The sequence below is a fragment of the Thunnus thynnus genome, chromosome 4, assembly GCF_963924715.1.
Source record: "Thunnus thynnus chromosome 4, fThuThy2.1, whole genome shotgun sequence".
In the NCBI taxonomy this organism is placed as follows: Eukaryota; Metazoa; Chordata; class Actinopteri; order Scombriformes; family Scombridae; genus Thunnus; species Thunnus thynnus.
Window position 1 is genome coordinate 16,953,799 of NC_089520.1, and position 21,915 is coordinate 16,975,713.

Consider the following 21,915-nt stretch of genomic DNA (forward strand, 5'->3'; position numbering starts at 1 on the left):
AGTAATGTTTTCATAAAGACTAAAATTATCAGCGTCATTTTGATAAATAGTATTTAGCAAAAATATTTAAGATTGATCTCGAACAGGTTGATAATGTGTTTTAAATGAATTGGATACATTTCCACATTGCACACAAATACTATTTTTGAAAGATTTGGTATTTGACCTATTGAGTGCTGTCAAGACTGTATTTATTCCAGGCCTGACAGCCTGAGTGCGCACTCAAGCTTGCACATGCACACATATACACACACACACTTAATTGTGTGAGCATGTTCAGTCAAAAGAAAAATCCCACTATTTAGGAAGGATTCCTCATTCTCCTTCCTGTTTTAATATTCCCCCTCAACCAGATTACGATGTCTTTCTGCTCAGGTTTTTTATTTTCCACAGATGCCCACGTTCACCTACGTTTGTAACTTTAGGCCTTTCTACTCTGCTCCTCTATTTTAAGACAGGGAGGGCAGTGTGCCGAGAGGGACAGAGAGACAGGCTGTTGCAGGCTGCACACCGCACAGCACGGCAGACACGAACAGGGCTGAGGACAGTTTGCAAGACGACACTGGCTGGCTTGTTTACGGCAGAGGCTCCGTTTGGGGGGGGAGGAGGCAGTCGAGCTGGAAGGCAGGGAAGAAAGGAGAGGGGGTTTACTACCCTCAAGAGAGTCGGAATTCCTCCTGAGCCATTCCCCCATTTGGCTGGCAGTTGTGAAAACAATTGCCTGGCATTTACTCTCTCTCTGTGCAGATGGAGTCCCAGCTATGAGTCAGCTTTGAGAGCAGCAAGTGGTGCAGAAAGTGGTGGGCTTGTGATCTCCTGCACAGCGAATATAAGCATACCGCACAGAGACACTTGGGTTTTGATGTTGGACGAGCTGTTCACAGTTGCTTCCTCACTTACATTTCTTCGTGATGCTGTTATCTGCTAGCCTGGCATCGCCAGACTGATTCGCAAATGCGTATTAGTCTGGAAACTCTCAGTTCATTTTCAATTTCCAAGGGGGCGTTATGAACGGGCAGACCAAATGCCTCTGGACGCAATTGGATAGTCCCACAACCAATCGGAGCAATGAACTGGTGACGTGACTTTTCAAATCCAGACCGAACTTACAACCGATCAGAGCAAATTACAGCTTAACGGTACACTAAAACATGTTCATGAAAACATTTGAAGTAGGAAATTGGCGATGCAGTGACTGAATCTTAATTCATATTTGATCAGCACTGCCTAGTTTGACGGTTTGATCTGAGTTTCTTGAGGCTGGTTTGTTGCACTCTGTAATTTTTTTTCCCTCAACTTTATTCACAACAGTCAAACTCAAACAACAGACAACCCCCAAACCTACCTCATATTACATAGATGGTTGTGATTGGCCCGTCCAGTTCCAGGCAGTACTGTTGAAATACATTTTTTTTTAATTTCCAATGTTTAGTTGCTTGTTGTAACAAAAAGCAGTTGACTGATAAAGGCACGTCTGTCTCCTGTTTCCCCAGAGTTCACCTAGAGAAGACGCCATGCTGATGTCCTGAGCTGAGGGAGCCCCGACTTCATCCTCAACCCGTCAGCTGTCTCCATTTGTTATTCCATACCTGGTCCACTCTCCATCAGTCACCGAGCTCCAACAGCAACTACCGTCACCTCCAGTTTTTCCCCACCCCCTCCTGTCCAGCCTCCCGTCACCATGACGTCGGAGCTGGAGAGTAGCCTGACCTCCATGGATTGGCTTCCTCAGCTGACCATGCAGGCAGCCATCCGCAAAGCGGACGCCCAGAATGCCCACGGACCAGGCATGGGCAAGAAAAGTACCCTACTGGATCCTAACACCACGCTGGACCAGGAGGAGGTGCAGCAGCACAAAGACGGCAAGCCGCCCTACAGCTACGCCAGCCTCATCACGTTTGCTATCAACAGCTCGCCAAAGAAGAAGATGACACTGAGTGAGATCTATCAGTGGATCTGTGATAACTTTCCCTACTACAGGGAGGCGGGCAGTGGCTGGAAGGTGAGACAATGAGACATCTGGCCTTTATTTTTTTTTTTACAGATATGGCAGATGTTCCAAAGATTATTACCATCATGATGACTGTAGAGTTGCATTCTGATTATAGTGGGGCTTTTGCCATGAACACATACTCTGATGTAATGTGAAAAATGACTTTACATATTATTTTTAGTGCTTTTGAAAGTTGAAATTGGATGTTGTGACTTCTGCAGTGGCACGCCTACCTCGTGTGATTTCAATTGTGGAAATTCCTCTCTGACCTTTGTAGTAAGCTGTTGACAGTATTTTTAGAGTTGAAATTGATATTCCTTGACTTAAATCATTGTTTTGTGGGCACTGGGCATCTTAAACAAAGTGAGATGCCATTGGTAATCACCACTGTCACTTCTGAGAAAGCTTAGAGACAAACTATGAGTGTGCCAAATCACACTAAGTGCCTTACTCCTCCGAATGAAAAATGGTGCAGCCCTGAGAGAACCATATGAAGTGTAAAACCCTGGATTAATATTCACAGAAGTGGCCCCTATCTGTGCGAACACAGACTAAATAGCCCATTCATGGGTGGTATTATTCATTGCAGATGCCTTGATAGGAGAAGGCCATTATGCAGAAGCAGAGAGCCAGTGCTGTGTCATCATCTCAAGGAGCCCATGATATACCGAGATGAAGCTATGCTGATTGCCTTTTAAAGGGCCCAGATGGAAATTGATATTAGAATGGGTTTTCCAATCAGTCGACGTTTATTGGAAATAGAATCTTAGGCACTGCTTTATTGCAGTCAGACAAGATGTATGAAGCCCATTTCCTGGGGCGACAAGATCTGGCGTGTGTATAGGCCGTACCGAGGTGTGTGTGTGTGTGTGTGTGTGTGTAGGTGAGGGGGAGATGAGAAAGCATGTGTTATTGTAAATGGATTGATTTTAGCTTTTGTGGCAAGGCCTTTTGTAAGGAAATGAATTGTTTTATTTTGCAACCTTTGTTCCCTCTTCTACCTTCATCATCCCTTATTTAGTTGTCAGCAACACAGCAGCAAGTGCTGTCCGTCCCATTCTTGCGCTGAGTTACAGGTATTTTCACCCGACACTGACATCAGCCCTCTGTTTTATATACCGCCTACCTTCTTTGGCATTGAATTTAACCATTCATTGCATACAAACAAAGACACTTCTCTCTAGACGCTGGTACAAGGTTGTAGCAGTATTTTATCTTTGTTGCTATGTTTTAAGGTTGTTAGCTAAAGATAATGAATAACATTAAAAATTTGGAGATGTCATGAAATTCTAATGATGCCAAGTTTTTTAAAATCTTGACTAAAATACAGCTGGTCTGGTCAACAGCACTTTTATATTTTTGGGATTTTTCTCATGCAAGAGTCTGTCAGCAACAACCTATTTGGTAGCTAACCAGCGAATGGGTTCAATCCTCTTTAGGATTAACTGACCAAGGCAAGTTTCCAATATTTGAAGTCAAGCACGTACTTTCAAGCAGTGTTAGATCATGGGAGGTGTTTTTTTTTTTTCCCCTTAATTCAAAACATTACCCCATAAAGCTAAAGTGATTGTGCTCGTGGAAAATATACCTGTAGGCAAGACAGAAACCACATGTCAAATGCATGGTTGCAAGTTCTAGTCCACAGTGAACAAAATATCGAATTTAATATGAAGTCGTTGCTGAAAGGTTTTGGAATTAAGTGTGATAATTCTGATGTACTGTAAGGGGTTATGTGGATTAAATTTAATTCATTTTATTTCACTAGGATAACCCACTGAGTATCAATATTGCTCTCCTGAGTACATAATATATAGCATTCAATATGTCTATCCCATTAATTACTTCTGCCAAGGCCCATATAGTTTTAGATTCAATAACATTTGGTGGACAGACAGGTCTTGGATCAAGGAACAATTGATTAAAGATTTTATTGGATTTTTACCATCAGATTGTTTTTTTTTTTGTATCCATAGAGATGAAACTAACAAATATAAAATGCTGAAAGCGTAATGGTTTGTTTTCAGTTTCAACTGTAGTGTAGGTTTGACGTAATTGAAATGATGTCTTGGGTATAAGTGCAAGTTACAGGATTAGTCAGCGTCGGTGGAGATTGACGCTCGTCGAGTACTTTCTAGTTTAGTAAAGGATTGCATAGATCAACAGATTCTGGTCTAAATGTGGGCTGTAAGTGTAGAAATACCCCTCACATTCAAAAGTGTGAAAAACCACATCACTCTAACCAGGATGCTGTATAGCACAGGAAACATTTAGAAAAGTGGTTTGAAGATGTACTCAATTGGCTTCGGCATGCGTCATAATTTTTTTTTTTCTCATTTCTTGTTAATAAGGTGTTTTCCCTGTCATAGTTTTTTTTAGTTTTTCTGAGAATCTAAATAACTAAAATAACATGCATACAATATGTATAAAATGATTTAATTGCAAGACATTTGAATGAAATCCAATAGTACTGTTTCCATGCCCGGGGCATTTGAACAAGCTCCAGTAGCCTTAGGTTTGTTCCTAATGTTTTTGTGGTTTGAGAATTTTCACAACCCATCACAAATGATATTTTCATCTATTCCCGTGCAAAAGCCTGGGAAAAGTTTCTCTCCCAATCATCAGGAGGTTACTAGGAGCTTGTACTGTTGTGAGAGCTTTAAAGCCCTCGGAGATGTGTCTTCGAAACAATGGTATAACACCTAAAACACCTTGAAATTGTGTATCATGCATGCAGGAGTAACGCTCTCCCTGCTCTGTGCCTGTTACTATTCTATGAATCCACCTATAGTGTGACTGAGTATCCTTGTTTGTGTGTGTCATTAGTTGGAAGCAAGCATGCCTGGGTGGGGTGAATGTAGGTCGGATGTAGTCATCGCTCCTCTGTTCCCCTGGAGATGTCAGTCGCAGGAATTTGGGACTCTGCACACGCATGCGTCTGTTCAGTATGATAATGCAAGCTGTGCCGGCAAGATGAGACCGGGCTAATCCGGGCACCAGCAACTCATTTAATCATCTCAATAGAACTCCATTAGCCTGCGCTTTTAAGAAATATCAATAAGTGCTGTCAATAAAAACAGATAATTCATCAAGGTCAAAAAAATGTGAAAGCCGCCTTCAAGAGTGCAGAATATGTGCTTCGCATCTATGAGCAAGCAATTAGACAGTGCTTTTCTTAACACCCTCTTCAGCTCTCTGAGGCGCTTTTGATTCATTTTTTTTGCAGGTTTGTCTAAGCGGTCTTGTGTACGATTCAGCAGCTCATATACTGTAGCATCCGTGTCCCTCTGTTCTTTTTGTGGCAAGCATGGCAAGCTTTTTGAAAGTCTGCCAGATTGCTTAAGGATATTTCAGGTAGAAAGATTCCTAAACACATATTTCCAAGAAAAGTATAGACTTTTGCTTGCAGCACTTTTTTTTATGGTGCAGTATACTGTACTGATGTGCTCCTGATTTTTCATTTTGCTCTTTGTCTATTCACATCTGTTGCTCAGTCCTTTTCATCAAAGTCATTACAGGAAATGTAAGATGGCCCAGTGACTCCTCTGAGATTAAAAAACGTAAATGGGAACAGTCCTCTCCCTCTTCAAGGTCAGAAGAACCTGTCTTTCTGTCAGGAGCAGTTTGAAATTGACCCAAAGTCTTGAAAGCATTACAAGCCTTATCTTTGCTATGATCTTTTCTATGACCTAACTTTACCTTTTATTTTTTTATTTTTTTATAAAGTTGATCTTACAGAGAAGATTTAAAATTTGGAAACTTTTGTATTAGTAATTAAATCAACAGAATCTGAGCTAAATATACTTTAAGTACAACTCTTGCAACTTCTCCTATCTGCTCTTTCTCTTCACGGGTTGCTGTCTCGCGTGTCATGAATGGCGAATCAGCGCTCTCTCACTTTCACTACAACTGTTTGTGGTGCGATTGTTGCATAAATGATTTGCAGACATGTGGCTTCGACACACTTCAAGGAGACAGCTGCAGAGAAGGGGGTATACCCTTAGTCATCTTCTACCTGCATGCATCCATGATAGGCAAAAGAGAAGACCTTAGATCAGTCTGAATGAAGTGTAAAGGTTAAGATTTTATTGAAATTACTGTGGTGCTTGATCAGTCAGATGGATGGAGGAGAGGGGATATTTATTTGTGTCTGTGTCATTTTCTGACATCATCAAATTGAGTACTTTTTAGGTGAAGTCCTGTGAGATGTTCTCTCTATGATAAGTGATATGTGTCATTTTTTTTTTAGCATGTCATCTTTTAAGTAACCAAATCAGTGTGAGGGTCTTAAGACAAAGGCTTAAGATAACAAAAAAAAGTATTATTTGATGGGAAATGTGGTTTCAAATTGCCATAAAACATGTGAATCAGATACATTCACTCACTCAGCCAAACGATATATCCAGGGAATACATTTAAGCAAATATTTTATTCTACTACTTTCATACATTTTAATATTTACTACATAATATTGACATTCGCAAATTATATGATCCCAAAGTAAGAATCAAATGCAAGATTTCAGGTGTTGCTCATTCATTTGATTGATGCCAGTCTGGCGGCGCACATTTGCCATGACGCGACGGGGCATCAGTCGGCAAGGCGCTGCGTTGACCATTCGCATATTTGCAAATGCACATTCCTGGCAGATTATTTTCTAACATGAACCACCATTTTCCTCCATATGAAAGATGAAATGGTTGCCGCCGTGATCATTTTCCAGAGTCGTAAAATCCTGTCTCTGAGTACTATAAACTGCTGTTCATCTGATAAGCCTTCAACTTCTCAGATCTAGTACTCAAACTGGACTTCCTGGATCATATTTCGCTACAGCTGACGCATTGCTCTGGATTCCTCCATGTTTCTCTTTTGGTCGTTGCCTTGGCAATGCGCATCCATGAATTTAGGGGGGGGCGGAGTTTCTGAAGGAGCACGAAGGGAGGGGTGTATTTGTTTGGGTGTTTACCTACCAACCTCTACCTTTAATCATCTGGATGGAAGTCTTCACCCCCACTGATTGTGTGCAGTCCTTCTCCAAGCTTCATCTCTGATCAGGCGGTCTGAAAATGTGAGACTCACCTCAGCTCAGCTCAGCCAGAGACAGAGTGACACTGTGTGATTTCTTGTCTGGTACATTTCCTGTGAAGAAAAAAAAAAATGGTCAGGAACAGTATTGAATAGACGACTACACATCCACTCAACGTTGACCTCCATGCTCATCTCAAACCTACTTCTGGCTTCTTGTAGGCTCACTTCAGGCAAAGTGTGTAAATTCCCCTCTGCATTTCTTCCAGGTGAAGAATGCCAAAGAAAATCTGGAGCAATTCTCAACCAGTTTAAAAATGCTTGAAATGTTTGCTCTTGAACTTTAACTGTTGAGGAGATTGTTGCTACTGGCATGATTTTATTTTCTTTCTTTTCCACACCTGTGTACAGGAAAGAGAATTAACTGGAAGACAGAGTAGGCTACTGTCGATTTCCTAACGAACATCGAATCTCCCACCGCATTTTCACTGAGGTCCATAGCTCTTACATGATCTTGTTAACAGGGAAATATAGCTTTGGTCTGTAAATCGTCCAGTGTGCAGAGATGGGGCACAGAGCTGCCTTCTGCAGCGGCCCTGGACCTTGCTTTGATCTCATTATAAAATGCAAATACACAGTACCCTAAACAGATCAAAGGTTCAACTTCCCATTGGATCTGAGGCTTAATAATAGCAGCCTGGAGCAGTTTTCTATTTTTTAAGAAGCGATTTGGGTAGCTACTGGTCCTCCAGGACATTATTTACTCTGGAGATAATGTTCCTGCCTCTGACTTGTGACTAGCCACAGCGCAGAAAATCCCTGCTCCTGTTACTTATTTAAATTTTGATTTCAAAGATTGGTCAGGTATGAGCATTTGCACTTCCTGCCCTATCTCCCACCTCAAGCTCAGGTTTGCAGGGCCTGGAATTTGAAAGTGTAAAATTGCTGCGGTGCTAGACTCTCTGATACCTTCATCTACTTTCTTAGCCTGTATCATGATTACGCCGTAAAGCAAGCATTTAATTTTAAGCGCTTTGCTGATACTGAATTTTTCAGCAGCACTGATGCATATTTAGAGCGCTACTCTGTTCCTTTTGTAACCTGCGAACCCCCCCAACTTCCAAGATGATTTTTTTTTTTTTTTTTTTTAAGTTCATAAATTTCTCTTTTCCAGTGCAGTGTCATGAACCTTGGATGGGGTGCAGTCTGATGAGTAATGAGGTGATACGGCAGTATTTTTAGCACTTTTGTCTCATCCTGGATTCGTTTTTAATTGCAGAAACAGCAAAAGTGGCTGCGTGCTGGCCGGGCGCTGACTTTGTCAGGTGGTGGGAGGGGTAGTGATTCACTCGGCAGCCAGTTTGATCCTGCTGTGAGGCGGGTTCCCATGTCAGGAAGCTCCAGCCTGGCCACCCGCCCACCAGCCTCACCTTGCACCCGCCTACCGGCGCCCCACCGCTCACGCTCTGGCCCTCAGAGTGGGCGGGGAGAGCAGGCTGGCAGGCCTTGGCACGGATACTTTTTGGCAGGAGCTGCTGTCCCCACACTCTGCTGAGTGAAGTGCTGACTGCAGTGCAGAACATAATAGGCCTGAGGCTTCTATCGCTTCCTCTCGTGGCCTGCAGGCCTGTGTAGAGATGTTGGCTTCAATTTTACTTGAAACTGTCTTTTTGACAGTCATGGCTATGACCTCACAGTTCATCCCATATGTGTGTGTGTGTGTATATATATATATATATACATATATACATATATACACGTGTATGTATGTGTGTGTGTAATATATATAAAATATGGCTTCTGTTCATTTTAAACAGTCATTAACCCTTAACAGCTTCCTCCCATCTGCTGTTTTTGCTCAGCGAGATGTGATTCGGCAGCTTGTTATAAAAGCTGTTGACTATGGTCATCAATTGATTCAGTGAACTTCCTCTCCTTTGATAATGAGATCTGTTAAAGTCGATACCTGACTCACAGGCCGGGACACACCACTTATGCTGCTGCGTCCTTTTTTTTTTTCCTTCTTCTTTCTAAGAATAATTTCTAATGCAGATAACACCGGACAATGACGGCTGTTGATTCCTGCACACATTCTTGGTCACAGCTTCAGGCCTTTGAATAAACACTTAATCAGTTTGCATTGTTGAGACATGCTCTTCAGTTGGCAATTATGGAGAAATATGAGAGGCCAAGGACGTTATGCTGTTGGTAGATAGTTTTCCTGCCCTTTCCTGGTTAGTTAAGGCTTGGCCTTTGTCTTAGTTGGATAGGGGTTTGGATATGAGAACTATAGAGTGAAGTATTTAGCTGACTGGCATTAATGAGACCCATAAGAGTCTTTAATAACTGAGGGAAGGGGTCAGGATCTGCATTTCTATGTCTTTTCCAGAGCTGTCCATTTATGTGGTGACTGAGATCATCACCTCTAGCAGGCTGTGCCCTTGCTTTGTCACAGATCTGTAGCCTGAAGCGCATTTGGGCAAGAAAATCATCCCGGTGTCACAGTTAAAGTTATGAACTGCAAGGAATTTGAAGCACATTTCAGAACAACTCATAACTGGAAAAGTCATTAGCTAGTTCTTAGATTCTTCAGAGGGGAAGATGAAGGGCCATAGGGAGCTGCTCAGAAACTCTTTAGTCATTGTTCTGTGGCTAGAAAGATTTAGACAAAAATAGCACTCTCCCTGTATTTTAACTTAGTTTTCCCAGTGAGTGGCCTTTTGCCCTTGTATCATTTTTCTACTTTCAACTTGCTGTTGCCCTTGTGTAATGTTGTGTATGTCCAGAGTTTTTAGTTCAGAGCTTAATAATGCTGAGAATGTCTGTGAATGTTGACTCGCCATCATGGATTTTCACAGGAAAGCCAGTGTTTTCATCTGTTTTCAAATAATGTCTTGTCCTAAAAGCCCAAGCAGTAATTTTGACCAAAGGACCAAATACATTAAAGGCTTATTCACATTAAATTAAGAGTTTTTGATCTAGTCAAAATATTAGTTTTGCATTTTTGTTTATCATTAAAAAATATATCATTTTTACTCATTTATTTACAATAACTCTGGATGACAACAAACCTTAACTATATTATACATTATAACACTATTATTCCATTTATAAGATTTAATTCTAGTGTTCGTCCCTGTATTCAAATACCATGTCAACTGAGCCTTTGTGGGCGGACCTAAAGCTGGTGACATTGTCACGCTGAGTCAGATCAATGGCGACATTCTGACCATAAGTGAGGTTAACAGTTTAATCACTGTTTTAAACCACCTGCAGTATATTAAACTGTATGTAACCAAAGAGAAAACGCTAATTAAATGTGTTCATGGCCTTAAGTTGATCAACTTGGCTAAGTACGTTTTTAAATGTGAGCAAGCCAGCCTCAGTTATCCTCAGGCGTATAAAAAAGTAACAGACAAACTAGATTGAGCAGGTGCAGCCGTCAGTAAATCCATTATTTCTTTGATAAGTGTCCACGTTATAACAACAACAATGCCCTCTGAGGTATCCTGATACAAGAAAACAAAGGACTCAAACCGTTTTCTCATATGAACTCCAGAAAATGTCCCAAGAATCAGGTCCAGAGCGGCCGTTTCAGACATGTGGCACGCATCAGGAGATTGTCCATGTCGGACACGTTCTTGGTTTAGGCGAGGGGTGACGCTTGGGTAGAGTGAGCAGGAGGCAGTCATGTAGCCAGTTTGTAATTTGGTCATAAACAATCGAGTCTCTTGATTTTGGTGTCGGCCCTTACCGACAGAAGTTCCCAAATCTCTCCGGTTAGACATTTTTGTTGGCATCTTCATGTAAATGACCCTTCTTCTTCCGGTTTAGTGCAAGTCGCATGATAGAAATGTCATCATCACGCTCACTCGCTCGCTGTGAATGACCTGCTGTATTCACACATAGGCTCAATCGGACATTACGGACTTTGCACCAGGGAGCTGGCAGGGTCATGTCCGTTTAATGTCCGGTCCAGCTGATTCGGACAATCGTTTTTCTCACATGTAGCTCCTGCGGGTAATGTCCGGATAACTTCAGGGTTGCAGTGCATGTGTGGAAGTGACTTCAATGAAGGGGGGGTCTTATTTTAACACTATGAAAATATTTGACTCTGCCTCATGTATTATCTTCCTCCACTAGGACAGTCTGCCATGCGTGACCACTTATATCAAAAGCTAATTGTCTTTGCATAAACATCTATTGTCAATATCAGCAGCTGTTCTCTGTAAACGTGCTTGACTTACACTATCTGTATGCAGGCTGACAGCCCAAGCGTGTGGATACATTAGTTTAGGGACAGGTTGGGGTAAAAGCAAATCCTCACTCCAGAAAGCTGATAATAAGAAGGTAATGTCAGACTTCATGATAGAGTGAGGAGTATTGCTATTCAGTCTGAATAGCAGGCTACCTTTTGTGTACATTGCGATTACAGATGGTGCCTTTCAACATAGCCGCTTGTATGTGCACTGATTTTTGCCCTGACAAGCAGTGGGAGAATGAAGAGGGGTACGCTGATGAATTCTGCATGCTATAAATAGAGCTCAGTCCTTGGAATCCGCCTTTAACACTGAATCTACCCTGTTAAATTCATCTAAGCTGGGTTAGACCGGCTACTGCTGGACAGAGAGGTTGATACATCCTGTCTCAGTTTTTGATTCACATGGAGTTTATATTCCTTTCCTGTTTCGTGCCCTGTGTCCTTGCCAAACTACATAAAATGTCATTTTCACAAGTGTTTCAAGTAAACAAGGTGTGATGTAATATTAACAAATATCTTTTAATATGAGTGATTGATGATTTTTTTTCCCCCTCCTAGTCTTTTCATAAATGTAATTAATAATATTCATAACTAAGGTAGTCTGCTCTTCCTGAAGAACGGTCGCCTCCTGTGAAGCTTGCTGCTAATTTATCTGCCAGCACTGTATCGTGCATGCCGCGTTTCATTTTTCGAAATGAAAGGGAAAAAGGCTGCAGAACTAATTAGCAGAGGCTGGAGAAGGATCTTTTTAAAACATTGACAGCAACCTGAGACTGCTGATAGGGTCAAAGGTCTGTAGCTGATTGAGGTAAGCCCTCCACTGAATATCCACTTAGAGGGACCGGGAGCTCAGCCACTGGTCATTCACATCTGATAGATATTTTAAAAGGAGTAGACCGGCCCTGATGATTAGCATGTAGATAAAATCTGTATGGCAAGTAATTATCGTGGGAATACGTCTGGCTGATGTTGTTCCATTTCATCTTTGTTTTAATCCACACTTTCTCTTCTCCGGCAATTATTTAACCCCCATCACCTTCTGTGTCAGTCTCCCACAGCTAATGGCTCCACTCTGCTGTTCACAATCCCTGCTTTTTTTTTTTTTTTTTTTTTTTTTTTTTTTTAGATGAAAGGCAAGCAGCCATGTGTCTTAACAGGGCTCTGCTGCAGCCTGGCATTAAATGCTGCTTATTGATAAAGATGTCACCGTGGCGGAGGATATGTAGGAAAAGGTTTTTTTGTCCTCTGCCTTGTCAGTGAAGCAGGATGGCTGCCTCTTATCCCAGAGAGATATTTGATCATCCTGCTGGTGCGTCCTCAGTAGGGTCAGCGGCCTGTGAGAGACAGAGAGACAGTGACACAGCTGTGGCAGCCGAGTGGAACCAGTGATGGATGACATGCCAGAATGGGCCACGCTGCCTTCCCAGGCGCCTGTATTGACAAGCACAGCTCTCGCATCTCACATTCAGCATTAGCAGGGCTAATCGCGGGTCATGCCGGCCACAGATGTGACACATGAATATTGCTCCTGTAATTGCTCATTTGTCAACGTCACATTCCTAAAGAGCAGGTTTACGCGGCTACATTGTTGAATGAAACTTGTTGTAAAGGACAAATGTAAAAAAAAGAATAAATTAAATGGGCAGTGTAACGATTTCACACTTTGTACCTGCACGCAGATTCACTGTTGCTACATTCACATGCTGAAGTGGCCCAACTCGATTCTTTTTCTGCCTCCAAGTGACTCAGATCTGTTTTTTTTTTTTTAAATGGAAATATGAACAAAACAAATCATCCTTGCATATGTGGTCCTAGATCTGATTCATATCCAATCTCAGGCTATGCGATCACTGTCAGAACAGTCAGATCAGATTTTTTAACGTCTCACTTCTCTGCACTTGCACATATCGGTCAATGGAGAGACGAGGAAATTTCAAATTTGTTGGACATTCATGGAGAAGCCTCTATTCAAGGCAAACTGGAAGGAACTTATCATAACCGCATGCTGGCACAGTCATGTCATCCATGTTTAAGATTTAACTGTCGCACAAATTATTGTTGTTATTCTTGTTGGCATGCAGCTCACATTTCAGTTAAATCTGCGCATGTGTTGCTGTTTAGGACCTCAGAGGTGTTCATACCGGAGCTGCATACATGAATGTGAACCATCAACACACAAAGACTAAAAAAAATCTGAATTGATCATTAAAGCCTGTTATATGTACGACGCCTATAAGAATGAACCTCACAGCATAAAAGTATCACTGGTGTTTAATTGGTGGGCAGTATTTCAGTGAAACAGATTAAAACAGATATTTAGCTAAGGGCCACTTACAAACAGCATTTCTAGGGATAAACATGATGACCAGTGTAAATGATATTCATTAATTTTCTTATGGTGAAGGCTACATTCTGTGTCACTACAAATGTGTTGGCTCCTTTCTAGTAGTATGTAAATTGGTGTGTGTGTGTGTGTGTGTGTTTTCATGTGTGTGCTCATAGTGATTATAATCCAAACCCTGGCTCTAAGCCCTTCAGCCTGTGCTCCAGCAGCCGCAAGGCCACTGCCTCTCCCCACCAGTTAATTGCATCTGAATTAGTCCATTAATGTGGCCGTGTAGAGGGATGAAGGGGTGCATGGAGGTGTCTGGCCTCTTTTGACCACTGCAATGTATTATTAATGGGTCAGCAAGTCTGGCAGCTCTGCATTAACTTGGCTAATGGACTGTAGGGTGGGTCTGTGATTCCCTCTCTGAAGGAAATCAAATCTAATGCATAATACAAAAAAAAAAAAAAAAAAAGCTTTCTTCAGACTTTTTTCAGAGTTTGTTAGTGAGAGCAGCGGTTTAAAACGAGGCTTGTCTTTCCTTTGTGGATTTGCTCCCCGTTGACAGATTCCTGTGGGGAGTCCAAGGTTACACTGAGTCATCACCTCGTGTCTATCGTTGACATGTACAATAATGTACTCATGAAAAACTAAGTATCAGATCAGATTAATAGGGATGTTGGTAAATGGCTTACTTTACTCTGCTTGTGTAGTAGCCTTCAGGCTGAGTGTATTCAAGAGCCTGGGGATGAGTGTAGTAAATGTGAGTGAGCTGCGTGACAAGAACGCAACTAAGAAAATGAAGCCCTTTTATGTAGTTGATCCTTTTGCCACCAGACACCCACACTTTTTCGAAAGATATACGCAATAGCTTTTTCCGAAGTAGACTTAACAACACCAAGCAAACAATGCACGGTTGTGATGTGAGCAAACAGAGCGGTGACTCTGGTGAACTTTTTTCCTTCAGCATGAAAATGAAATGTTGTATTTTAATCTGATGCTAGAATATCTATTCTTACTCTTCAACTAGATTAAAACTAATGGAATGATTTTTCTTTTATTTTCCCTACACAGAAATAATAGTGGTGTGTATATACATCTACAATCACTAAATGTTTCTCAACAATCAGCAGTCAAATAATATGACTATGCAAAGATAGGAGGTTAAGGAGTGCATGTGACAGTTTTATTTATTTGCAGTCTGAGGGTAATGTGCATATTGAGCAGCAGCATAAGCTCTATAATGTTTGTGTAGACATGCAGGAAAAATAAAAGGTCACAATGTCTGTTTTTCCTCTACTCGATACAATGTGTTTTCAGTAGACTTGTTGTGTTTTGCATTTTATCCTCCCTACATTGCATCTTACAGCTTTAGTATTTAGACATAAAAATTTGCCCCTTGCTACTTAAGCCTAAAAAGAAAAGAATGTACGTTGAAGCAGCACATGAAAGACTTTCTGTGCCGTTGCTTAATTTGTCTAACTCTTAAGTGGACAGTTGGCACCACCCCGTCACCATTAGTAGCTGCAGTCAGTTCTTCATTGTTAGTGGGCACAGTAGTCAGCAGGCTGCTGTGAGCCATTGTCAGAGGATAGCATCAGAGGCTCTTCTTCTGGCTGATAATTAAGTGGCGTACTGACAAACTGCTTTCATCAGATCCCTCATGTGGAACTGAGAGCATGCGAAGGCTTTCAGGGAGGATAAACCGGAGGACGTCACTTTGCCTCCAATCTTTCATGGCCTTGTGCTGCCTCTGCAGTGGAGGAGGAAGGGAGAGAAAAAGGCGCCCTGTGTAGCACAAAAGTGCAAAAGCCTGCGGAGCCAGACTCAATTTACAGAACTGTGCAAGGCGGCTCTCTTTGCTGATATTGTCAGTCTGTACTGTACCAGTTTCCCAGTTTGTCTCAAGTGACCAAGCCTACTGTATGTGCGTCGTCTTTTTTTCCCATTTGAGAATCTGTCAGTTATTTTTTGTTTCTTTAAGGCTGATATAACTTGTGATGACTTCAGGCGCTGAGTGCATGGGAGTAGATGTAGCTGACGGAGTTTGAGCGAAAGAACACTATTGTGACAAAGATCCCCTTAAAACATAAAATGTTCAGTCACTATAACCTCCCCGCGCCCGGTTATCCATCATAAAAATCAAGGGCAGGATCAATGCTAAATGCTAAAAGCAGCCTCTTCGTTTTTAGATTTTATAAACTTATATATTATAAACTGCTGGCTGTTACTTAGTGAACATGTATTCCAAACTGGTGTGTATATGTTGTTAGCTGATGTTTGCTAACATTTTGTCACCACTTGTGTGATTAAGTCACTTTAAATATAACTCCACTTTTGAATTTAACAATTAGAATAATGAAAAGGTCATTTAAATGTTATAGCAATGTCGCTATTATCAGTAAATGTGTCTTGTTTTCCAGTTATACACCAATTTTTAACTACTTTGAAGTTGACTTCAACCAAAATACTGATTAAAATATATTTTCAGTGCACAGCCTGGTGAATTAAAGGGTTTTACTTTCTTGTTCATCCTTTTTTTTAATCTATATGACTTTTAATTACCTAAAAATTCTTATTTGTTTAGTGTAAACAACAATAAAACTGTTTTGTTTTGTTATATATCCAGTATAATATGTCTAATAACTGTTCTCATCATTTTAATATTTTGTACAGTAGCACTTATCGAGCTTGCTGTTTTCAGTATTGTTTGTTGCCCCCTTCGGAAGCAGTGACCCGCTAGAAAAGTGCTACTGGGACCATTTGACCCGCTCCCAGACACTCCTGGCTCAAACACCGTGCTGATTTCCTGATTTCTGCTGGTGGATGTTGCACACTTTCATTTTATTTTCTCGACTTGATTTTAATCTTTCCATGTCTCAACCTTTGGTTCCAGTCTAATCTACTGTGTTGTATTGACTGGTTTACTGTTGAATGGTGTTATCTATCACTCGATCCTGCCAATTTTCAAAGAGGTCCGTGCCCATCACCGTTTCTCCTCAATTCTTCTTGGTTCATTGCCAATGACAACCCTGTCGAAGGTCAGAGATGCTCTGAGATAATCCACTTAAAGGAATCATGCTTCACTTCTGCACGCTGCACCGTGCAATAGTTTAGCAAGTGTAGCAACATCAGAGGTTGTACAAAGCGCTCTGACTGTGTGCGGTTTGGCTTTGAGCAAGAGAGAGTGAGACAGAGCAGGAGAGGCACAAATATCTGCAAAAGAGAAAGAAAGACAAAGACAGATAGCTCTCTGAAGGACTGATCAAATAGGCCTCATATGAGAGGCTCAGGGCTTTTGTCATAGTGTGACCTGCCATTCAGTGTTGCATTAAGTGAATTTTTCCCCCACAGCTTTTCAAATCTGCAGTGACGGCCTCCCAATTTTGAAGGGGGGGGGGGGTGCTCGAATTTTAAGTGTAGCATTCAAGCCAGGGCTGTAACATTGAGTGCACCTAGAAAATAATGCAGAAGTTGTTTTTTTTTTTTTTTTTTTTCCTTTTTTTTTCCCCTTGAATTTCTGCAGGTCCGTTCCAAGGTTGGCCTCAAAGCAACAAAGCAGGTAGAGAAGGGAATGTGGATGCATGTGTCTGACTGAGATTGAGTTCAGAACATTTATATTGGAGCTTTTGGTCTCTAACCCCACTGCTACTGTTGAAAAGGGAACATCCTTGGTGCAGCATTCATAAACTTCTAATATGCCACTAGAGAACTATGGGGGTTTTGTGTTGGCTCAGCCTATTGTCTGAGCTCTATAGGATGCAGTATCCTTGGATTACCCTCAGAAAAATTACTTGGCAGCTGGATTGCTTTGCTTACTTGGTGTTGTGGAGGATTCCACTGTATCAGAGTAGTCAGGTAAGCTCTACTTTTACTTTATGACTGCAGATTTCTTTGGTTAATGTGTATCTGACAGTGGTTAATATGTAGACAACTTGGTTCTCAGGAATTGTCTAGTGTTGCTGTAGACATCTGTTAACTTGCTTTTACTCATCCAGAATAAAAGTCTGCCATTACACGTGTGTCCGAGGTAGCTTTCTTCCACTGAAGAAGCACATTTTGTACCTGCAGCCTACCCTGTCTGTCCTCTTTACCTTTCCTGCAGTTTGGATGTATGGCGCTGGCCTCTGGAAAAAATACACCTGTGGAGACTGATGCAAACCAGTGACCTCAGTTGTCATCTCAATTGGCTCCCCTGTAGTTACAGTCGAACTTTAACAGCTTTAATTCTTTGTTTTTTCCTTTGTTGTTTTTATTTTCATTAATTGCAGCCTCTAGCTCTTAAAAAAAAAAAAACGTAACCAAAAACAGTCCAAGCATTTCACTTTTGCTAATGCTCTGAAAGGTTTTCGTTGCCGCCACTGTTCTCACTACTCTTGATAACATGTTATTTTTGAGTCCACACATGTAATCGCTTATCAAGCTAATTTCTCTCTTGCATGTATTGCCCTCATTATATGAGTCTGCCAGTGAAAAATGGGTTTAATTTAGTCAAATGCTCACTGTTAGGGGGGGGTGAAGAAAAATACAATTTCCCTATAGTGTCATCTCCTTTTGCAGAAGTAGCTGTTGAGTTTTAATTACTATAATACCTCAGTGTACCACGCTAGATGACCTGCGTCTACATTGGAAAAGTTAACGATCATTTAGATTTTTTCTCGTTTGCCGGTTTTCTTTTGTCTTACATTGTAGGCATAGACATAGGGCTCTCTAAGCACGGTGTAAAAGGGTTATTATATTTATGACACATTTCACCTTGGCATGTATTTTTCTGCGGCAGGCAAGCAGACCGTTCATGTTTTATTAAAACTAAATACAAGTGAGTAAAGATCAGAGACTAAGGGGTTTAAAACCTAGCATGCCAACACATTACTACTAGATGCCAAGGGAGGCAGATCAAATGCCTTTGAAGATAGTTAAAAAAAATCAAGTTGAAAATCGTTATAGTTGACTTCATTGGTATTTGAGTGTGGGCTTTGGGTCTCTCGGTAGCTTTGCTAGATGCGAGAGAGCTTTTCGGTGTGTTGGGCGGCGTGTGTTGGCAGACTTCTTGAGTCTGACAGTATGGTGTCGGTGGGGGAGGGGTTGTAGTAGTCAATAAGACTTAAGTAGTGCAAAGTAGAATTTAATATGGCTTTAATAGGTGTTTTTTCTAATTATTTTTGGCATGGAAGTCATGTAAAACCTACTTGACAGCTGATACTCTAAATTCTGACACTTGGAACTTTTTTTAAAGACATTTGTACTTTTTGAAACAGGAGGTGACAGCGGTTTTAAGTTTGCAAAGAGCTATAAGTGAAGCATGCAGCATCCTGGCACTCCTTTGTCACCATACAGCAGCTTTTCATCCAGTCAGGCAGAGGAGCCTCATCCTGATGGCCTCAGGGTCGCAACTCTTCTCGCAGCTAACAGGATTAAAACATATGTTGATTGCACCTGGACGAACTTACCTTTCTCTACCTGTGCATATGTGTGTCCAAACGTTGGGTTTTTTTTGTTTTTTTTTTTTAAAAGCAGTGCCTTGCAGAGCGAATGCTGTGGCATCCCACATGCCTTCCCACACCCACTACAAATAGACAGCGAAGGTGCTACATTCCGTGGCCTTGGTGCAGATCCCCGAGGCTGAGGAGTATGTTCTGTGTTGGTGGGCATGTCACAGGGTCCATATGAAATAACAAAGGCCTAAAAATACAGTTATCTACGTGTGTGTGTGTGTGTGTGTCTACTGATTCAAACCCTTTTTCCTATATTGTGTGTGTTCTTGCTTGCTGCACTCTTCATACTGCCTCTTACTGTCACTAATTCTTTTTCTTTCTGTCTGTCTGTCTTTCTTTCTTTCTTTCTCAGGTCTAAATTAATGATATATTTACTATTGCCCAAATACTACCTAAATACTTGAGAATCGTAGGATTTTGTTTTGAACATTTAACTCCATAGGATAAACATGATTTGAACATGACCATGTTCATTTTAAATACTTTATTGGAGGTATTTTAACCCTCCGCTGGGTTCTGTAGGGCTGCAGCTAACGATTATTCACATTATCGATAAATCTGCCAATTATTTTCTCAATTAATGTTTTTTTTTTTCTGAATCGGAAACAGGTTTATCTCCAAGTAGGGTTGCACATACAAGGATTTTTGCCTCGGTGTTGTGGTGGATAACAATCAAAAAAATGGAAAGAGAAAACGCATATAAACACTACAACCTTTTTCTATTAGATGTCAGAAATGATCATTTCCCAGAACCGACCAACAAACTCAAAGATTTTCAGTTTAGTATCATATAAGAGAAACAACAAATCCTCACATTCTACAACAAATGTTTAGCGTATTTGCTAGATGAAGGAATGAATCAATCGATTAACAAAATAGTTGTCAGCTAATTTTCTGTCACTTGACTTAATCAATTAATCAAATTGCTTTAGCTCTTATTATCTGATAGATAGGGCAATAATCATTTTGTGGCCATCCCCATTCTCTTGGTCATATTTTCTTTGAGGATAAGGTATTATTTAGATTTTAATGTGTCTGATTTATGTTCTAATTCTGCTTATTGATAATAGTTTCTACTGAAACATGGTTTTTGAATAAGAAAACAAAACTAAATAAGTATGTCGAAGCAAAAGCCACCTTTATTTTCAGCAGATTAGACTATCATCACTTCCTTTTGGTCACTATCGGTCTGTCTTTTTGTTCTTCTCGCTGATGTTGTCTCATTCATTCACTCTCATTCACTCACTCAATGACCTGTTCTTCCTCTCCCCTCTCCATTCATTCATCCAAGAGATCTTATTTCTGTATTTTTTAACAGATTTAAAGCAGATATCTCAGCAGCGGCTCAAGTCTTTTATATCCTTCCATCATTCAGATTTGCTGACAGGTCAATTAGAGGTTGAGGTCCTGTCCCGCAAGCAACGGTACTTGCAAGAGTGTTTTCTTTGGTTTATCTGATTATTCATTCTCCCTTTCTCTGTACACACTTTATACAAGATATTAGATGTGGCAACACAGGCCTGTGGAATATTTTTACTCTGCTGATTTCTTTCACGCTAAAAAGCCCTGTGGTACATTCTGTCTCTTTCATTGTAAATGTGAAAAGACACATTGATTTCATACAAAATGGGATAAACTTAAACCAGGAGGGGTACTGTAATTGGACACACAATGTCACCTAAACTAACATCACCTTACTCTGAGCTGGTAACTGTACACCCTGTTGCTTTTCTCACCAGACCCACTGGTTTGAAATGTAAATTGAACTCAGGAATCATTTTTACTCTGAAATATTTGCCTTTATGAGCAGCTCCTGCAGTGGAGGTCATTGCAATGTTTAACCACTGGTTCCTGACACCATTCACCGCCGCCTATTTTCCCACACAACTGCAGTGCTAAGGCGAACACTTTGATCACAAAGGCAGCAAATCCAGCAGCATTTAAGTTCCCCTCCATTTGGAGTTTAATCTAAACACTTTAAGAGCACCTCTAGGTCATCTCAGACTCTCACTTGGCTTCAGGAATGCTTCAAGTAAACTCACTACCGGAGTAATACCTCTGTGTTGCTTTTTGTTAGTTGTGGGAAATAAAGGAGTGGGCTGTGTGTTGGTTGGTTAGAGCCCCCGCACATTTTATTTTTCCTTTGTCCAGAGGCAAAAAGTTGCAGGAAGATGGTGTGAATGTGGGAAGGCCAGGAACCTACGGGGGCATTGATTTATTCACGTTTGACGGCAGTGTGACTCTTCCTCTCCCCTGGTCGCCGGTGTTAGTCCCTATGTCATAACTGGTATGTGTGTAAACGTGTGTCTGTCCCAGCATACCGAGTTCGCTCCCTTGGGTCCCTGACCGTATGCACAGGGTGCCTCCTCCTCCCCAGCTGTGAAGAGCAGGCTTCTGACATGGCCTGTCCCTTTAGCTCACTCTGAACGTTTGACACGCCGAGCGCAGAGGTCAGCCTGACCTACTTTCCCCTGGCGGCCCTTCTGCTGAGCTGCAGCGCTCCTCAGCAGGGGGGGCAGCGAGGGCGGAGCTGCTTACGCCTCCACTGCTGTCCTGGTGTGTTAAATCACCGCCATTTGTTAGGAGACACGTTCCAGTGTGTGTGCGTGTATTTTATTTAGGTGTGTAGGAGGCATCACACATGCACAGACACACACACACACATACACACACACACACAAGCTTGTGCTGAGGTAGGATATGAAGTGCTCTGTGGGGGTTGCAGGTAGATGCTGGGCAGCACTTGGGCAGGACCCCTGCAGTTAGCTCTGTCTGACTCACTTTGTGTACCACTGTTCACACCCTCTGACCTCTTCTG

The 21,915-nt window shown here is 41.4% G+C and overlaps 1 protein-coding gene across 4 annotated transcripts in view; it reads left to right on the forward strand.

Annotated features, from left to right (window-relative positions):
• foxj3 (forkhead box J3) overlaps positions 1-21,915 on the forward strand; it is an 80,488-nt gene that overhangs the window by 34,498 nt on the left and 24,075 nt on the right. For 2 of the 4 annotated variants that reach the window (XM_067586995.1, XM_067586991.1), the window contains one exon: positions 1,494-2,002. In XM_067586995.1, coding sequence (XP_067443096.1) covers positions 1,682-2,002 — 321 coding nt within the window. In that variant the 5' untranslated portion in view covers positions 1,494-1,681. Of the gene's footprint in view, positions 1-454; positions 801-1,493; positions 2,003-21,915 lie in introns of all 4 variants that reach the window. The other 2 variants (XM_067586992.1, XM_067586994.1) reach the window with 2 other exon arrangements.